This window comes from Drosophila erecta, unplaced genomic scaffold (genome assembly GCF_003286155.1).
Source record: "Drosophila erecta strain 14021-0224.00,06,07 unplaced genomic scaffold, DereRS2 tig00000095-arrow-arrow-pilon, whole genome shotgun sequence".
Lineage (NCBI taxonomy): Eukaryota > Metazoa > Arthropoda > Insecta > Diptera > Drosophilidae > Drosophila > Drosophila erecta.
The window spans coordinates 1,460-7,400 of NW_020825208.1; the positions used below are offsets into that span (position 1 = coordinate 1,460).

Sequence of the window (5,941 nt, forward strand, 5' to 3'; positions counted from 1 at the left end):
CGTGCTTAAGTGGAGCAGGGTTGTCCAGGTATGCTCCTAATTACTTGGATACATATTCAGTGTACTCCGAACATGTCTTGCAGTCTTATCAGCGTGGAAAATATTTGTTCTTGACTAGCAGAAAGATTCCACATCTGTTTGCACATGACCATTTGGTCTAGATGAATCCAAGTGCTAGCAGAAATTAGCACAATGCTTCCATTCAGCTATCTTTTTTGCAGACCGGCGATTCCTTATGGCTTTTTCGACCCTTTTAGAGGAGATCCAGTGATTTAAATTCGTTCACCTTTCGCATCTATTAAGCAATTACACTTTGTGGCTAGCCAACAGGGCGTATGCATATAAGTCACATAATCAGTTGAGCCACTTTTTCTCTGGACTAACACTACGAAAATTGCCATCGGATTGACCACCTGTCGCTCATCGCGACTCGTCACAACCCCAACCTAGGTCAACTATTTCGTACGAGCGAAATTTCATCAGCTGCGTGGTGAAATTGATTGCGAAATGATGGGCGGGCGTTGTAAAGATACTTGGTCTAAAATAAAGATGGTGTGCCGTGTGCCCCTTTTGCCCTCCAGGCCGATCCCAAAGAGAACGCACCTTCGATGGTGAAATATGGCCGCCGCCAAAGAAGTGTGCAAACTCGGTCGCCAACTCATCGAATGGTCTTTAAATGTGATAGCAGCTTTACTGGCTTTTATGGTGTTTGTGTTTTGATGGGTGCGTCAAAATATTTTGCAAATCGCAGCCAGGAAGATAATGTCCGAGCATTGTGGACGGGTTAACACCTACCCCACTAGTCGCACTGAATAGAGATGTGCTCCATCCATATCAGGGCTGGAGATATCCCCAAAAGCCGCCTCAGACACCAGGTCGTCATCAGGGGCCTTATCGTCAAGTGGCTTTGGCCGTAAAGCTAGTCGCCCGATTGGCTGAGATTATTTAGCGATCCATTTACGGGGGGAACACCCTGTTGGCACTGGTTATATTTAGATTCCTTATCAGTCGCCGATGAAGATGATCACTCCCACCTGGAGGAAGATCCATTCGTTCGCACGCCCCAGAACGGCGATGATAAGCTATCAGTGAGCTCACCGCTCTGTCTTGATTTCCTGATACCATAATATCGCTAATATCGCTAATACCGCTCCTCCGCTCCGTGCCCCTCCCTTCCAACCCATTCCGATTCGTTTCGATTTGGTGCGGTTTGGTTTGGTTCGGCGTGGCGATTTTGCTTCCTTTCAGTAATCATCGCCAGCTCGTGCTGCGTACACGGCCAGTCCTATCTCTTCAGCCTGGAGAACGTTCTCAACGAGTCCTCCCGCCACCTGCCCTACGACCTAACGAGCCTAAACGGAACCACCGAGGTGGAATTGTTTCCCGATACCATCTCGAACAACACCCGGATTATTGTCTACAAAAACAGTGAGTATCTGAAGGATGCAAAACTAGTTGTGCCAAAAACATGAGACAAATTAAGACCAAGATTTTTGTGCTAGCTAAAATCGCCTAATTCGATTCCATGCAACTCTTTTAATTCCAAAAATAAATAAAGTGATCCTTCGAGTAAAATCGAGTGTATAATTCGAGTAGAATCAGCAGCGTATTTTTAGAGGCTTATCAATATTAAATATAAACTGAAGTGATTTATGTCGATAAGGTTTGCTGCAAAACGTCACTAATTTTACGAATTTGTATGAATAACCATCGTAGTACAATTGATTTCAGTACAGTACTGTGTAAAAGTAACTAAGATCGGTTGGGAAGGCTTCCAACAGCCATAAACACTTGTAACCCCTGTTACACTCGCCCACCGGTAATATCTCAATTTTAGTGGACCCTTGAGGCCGGCAATCAACAACAATTCCCGTCTAATTACTATACCCGCCACTGGGGTTGGCCCCTATCAATGGGCCATTTAAGCCATTAGCGTAGTTCGATGACGCGACAGTATTGCGAATCGAGCAGTTTCGTCATAAAGTTATAGCACAGACCCACAATTCGTGACTGGAAGCACAGCACCAGCAACTGATAACCCGATGTCCGCCAGTAATCTTTGGTGCTGGGATGAACTTCTAGCCATTCTAGGTATTTCTATGTAGTGTCTGGGCCTTAGATTCCAATTAGAGTGGGATTTGCCTATGATTTGGCCGACATACGTGTATGCACCCTGTAGTAGTCACGACCAAAACTAATTAAAACTTAACACTTTTAGCTGTCGTCGAGTCGCCCAACGATCTATCCCAGACTGCGATGGATGTGATCACGATTGTGTGGTACGTGGCCACGTTTCTGGCCCTGGCAGCCTTCTTCATGCTGATGGCCTGCTCGGATCGCAGATGCCGCGACATGAGGCGTCGTCCCGCCGGAGGTCAGTCCACCGAGGGTCTGAGGGCACCACCCACGCCCTCGCCATCGTACAGTGAATTTGCACCCCCCAGCTACGATACGGTGATCAAGATGCAGCACGCGGCCAAGACGAGTGTCTTTGTGATACCGTTCAGCAACAAGGCCGGAGAACTGGGTGCTCCAGCCTCAGCAGTGCCGCCCCCAACTGCCAACCCATTGCCACCGCCAGTCACCTGCGATGTGATCATCGTCAATGAACTGCAAAAGTCCGCTGACTAACCGATAGGCCGATGGTGGATCCCTGGAGAAGACCTGGATCCGGCCTTCCTATTCCGACTCTGTGATATTTGCTGTTTACGGCAATGGGCCAAGTATTAGATGTCGTAAGATCCCCACAAAAAGACTGACAATGAAAGATATCTTTGTGCGCACATGCATTCAAATGCCAGTTAAACTGAAACTAGATGAATAAGTAATTAACTGTAATAAACCATAGCGTTATCGTACATGACTCATCCAAATGGATGTTTGCTGTTCCAAGAACTCGCATTTTAAAATTAATCAGCGGCTTATGCGGGATATTCCAAGTTGGGGGCAAAATATCTGGGCACTTGCTGGGCCGAAAGCTTCGAGGTAAACGGATTCCGAAGACCAAAACCGTGTAGCTTCGGTCGGGTGGTGAAAGCTTTCTGGTGAAACGAATTCAAAACAGAATGCTGATAAGAGTTCTGGGAACTTTTCCGTTGTGGGGTTTTCACTTGATGCGAACGGATTGGGATTGACAAGGCCTGAAACTCAGCGCCGTCGTTCAGTATCAGGTGATCTGGAGTTGAAGTGCCATCCGTGCGTTTATCGAAGAGAAAACACGGTTTGTTTGAACACATCGGTGGGATAAATGGATTAACAGGGGGCAAGTTAAGCAAACAAAAACAGGGCACTTTCCGTTCCCATTGCCATTTAGCAGCTGAGGGTCAGGCGTTCAGTTCATTCATCAATCGATTTCCAGTGAATTTCAGTTGCCTTGCAGCCGCCGTTGTTTAGATCGGGCGAAGGTAACATCTGGCCCAAAACAGACCTCTTGTTTCTGGGGCACAGCCAGCACACCGCCTATGCGGCGTATGCGTAATATTTCGATTTTTCAACGTTTTTGTTTACTTGCCACACACATATTTCACACAAATTGTTATTCGAAAATTACACAACACCGCCGACAAGAACTCAGCGCTGGCGTAGCAAGATGATAGCAGATGTTTGTGCCAAACCAGATCGGATTGCAGTAAAATCACGTTACGCCCCGCTCAATGCGGTTCTTGTTCTTGCTCCGCGCCGATGGTCGTTGATTGCCGCTGGTCGCCCGAGTTGAGCGCTTGATTGTGGGTCCATTGATTGGGCGATCTCCAGTGCACCGCAAAGAAACTTCCAGCCCCAACTGCCTTTAAAAGTTCATGTTAAATAGGGTCAACGGTGCTAATAATCAGAGAACAGCGCTCAATATGTCATTGTTATATCTTAAACAGATACTTAATTTGATCCTAAAGAGACCCCTTATTTGTGTACCAAATCAATATTATTAATGCATTTTCCTTTCTATAACATGAGTGCCACAAAACTAATAATCCTCATCTTATTACTTTCTTCCGTGTAGAAGCAGCGTTTATAGATGTTAAATATTAACCACTGATAAGTGCACACTTACAAAGCAGCCACCATAACAAGCAGCTCGCCTTTTCTCTGCGTGTACTCAAGCGCGTTGCTGATTGAGGCGGATGAAGCCGATCGGAGTTGGCCAATTTCTAAACTCTCTCACGGTCTTCAATTGAACCGCACTTCCTCGACTTCCTCCCGTCGCCGCCGCTCTTTCTCGATCTTCCGCTCGCTGCGTCTCTTTCTCTTTCTCCGCGGCTAGTTGTGCAAAAAAACGCACGCTCTTTCTCCCTCTCGCACTGTTGCTCTGCCACTCTGCCACTCTCCCACTCTCCCACTCTCCCACTCTCCGACTCTCCCACTCTCCGTCCGCAAGTAATTTTTCGTTGAAAAGCCTCCGTGGCGTAATTAGCTGGGATCAGTCCAACGCAAACCGCGCCATCGAGTGGAAGTGGATTACTGCTGCCAGAGTGAAGTGCATCGAAGCCAGAGCGAATCAGAGCGAAATTCTACACGTATCACGCATACGCCCGGTAGTACAGTAGTACAGTAGTACAGTCGAATAACCGAATATGTCGCCGAGAAGGAGCTTGCTGTGCTGCCTGCTGGTGAGCAGCATCCTGGTGCTGCACCAGGCCCAGGCCAACATCGAGACAAACGAAGTGGACGACCCCAGTTGGTACAGTAAGTGTGCGATCCGGATCAGGGCGGCCAAAGCGAGCAACCACAACTTAACCCATTCCAAACGCAGTGCTGCAGGGTGTGCGTGTGTATCCCAATGATCGACAGTGCGTGCTGGTCGGAGGACTGTGTGTCCAGGAGGCGGACTGCATCGAGCCCACCTCGAACAAGGGATTGTGTCCCACGAGCGCCGGACTGGGCGTCGAGTGCTGCTACGAACGTGAGTAGATTGCTGGCTCTCTGCTGTGTATACCATCCTGCTTAAAACCTGCAAAAATCAACCCAAAAACCACCCAAAAACTCCCAAATAAATCCGATACCCCATCAGTCCGCTCAAGCCCAACGCCCGCCTTCGCAACGCTAAAAATCTAACCACAGTCAAATTGGCATCGTTACTCCCCCAAATATCGCCACTAACCCGCAAACCCGATCCATTCTGTGTGTCCCGTCGCCCTCAAAAACGTCAAACGTCATCCCGTTGCCGTTGCAGTGCCGGTCAGACCAGCGCCCTGTGCGGAACACCTGGGACAGTGCATGGACCGATTGCCACCAGAGGCTCCTGCGACCCGGTGGTACCGATTGCCAGAACGGCCAAGTCTGCTGTGTCCTGATTTAGTTATACTCAACCACACCAAACACATACCCGTGCAGAGGAACAGCATCGCCAAATCACTTAGTTTTGCGACAATTCAAATACCCAAAGCTTGTATGCAGGACTTCTAGAATTTTCCAAAAACATTGGTCAAGTCTTTTATTTTCAACATATCTCTTAGTAGGACTTATCAACATATCTACAAATTTGAAAGCAAAGAATAATTTTTATTTGTATATGTACAGTCTTCGCTGTATATTGTTTTCGCTCAATAAAATAGGCATAACATTAAAATGATTTGCAGAATTGAGTGCTAAGCGGATCGAAACTAATTTGGTTGTGTTATTTCTCTGTACACACACACACACCGTACATAAACATGTATTTATTTAACTATATGTATATTAATTATATTGTACGAATAATTTTGTATGACTTCTTAAGAATCCAAAATCTCCCGACAAAGTGAAATATTTGACTGCTTCCAATAAATGCATTGTAAATATTTTCCAACACAAATCTCTACTCACTCGAGCGGTCACGTATCTGAGGATTATGTAAGTACATATGGGCATGGTTAGCTGACAGCCCCCAGTTCTGATCCCATTGTGATCTGGGAGCTCGGTCGTCACGTGCTCCAAGTACAGTTGGATGATCGAAGTGCCCAAGATC

At 47.0% G+C, this 5,941-nt stretch overlaps 1 protein-coding gene and 1 pseudogene across 1 annotated transcript; both read left to right on the plus strand.

The window, feature by feature from the left end:
• Window positions 1-1,181: 1,181 nt before the first annotated feature.
• Window positions 1,182-2,893, plus strand: LOC113564475 (the record flags this gene model as incomplete). The annotated part of the gene is made up of 2 exons (XM_026981413.1): window positions 1,182-1,428; window positions 2,219-2,893. Coding segments are annotated over 2 exons (660 nt in total), but the record flags the coding sequence as incomplete, so codon positions are not given.
• A 1,483-nt stretch (window positions 2,894-4,376) lies between these two features.
• Window positions 4,377-5,566, plus strand: LOC6548215 (annotated as a pseudogene).
• Window positions 5,567-5,941: the final 375 nt, after the last annotated feature.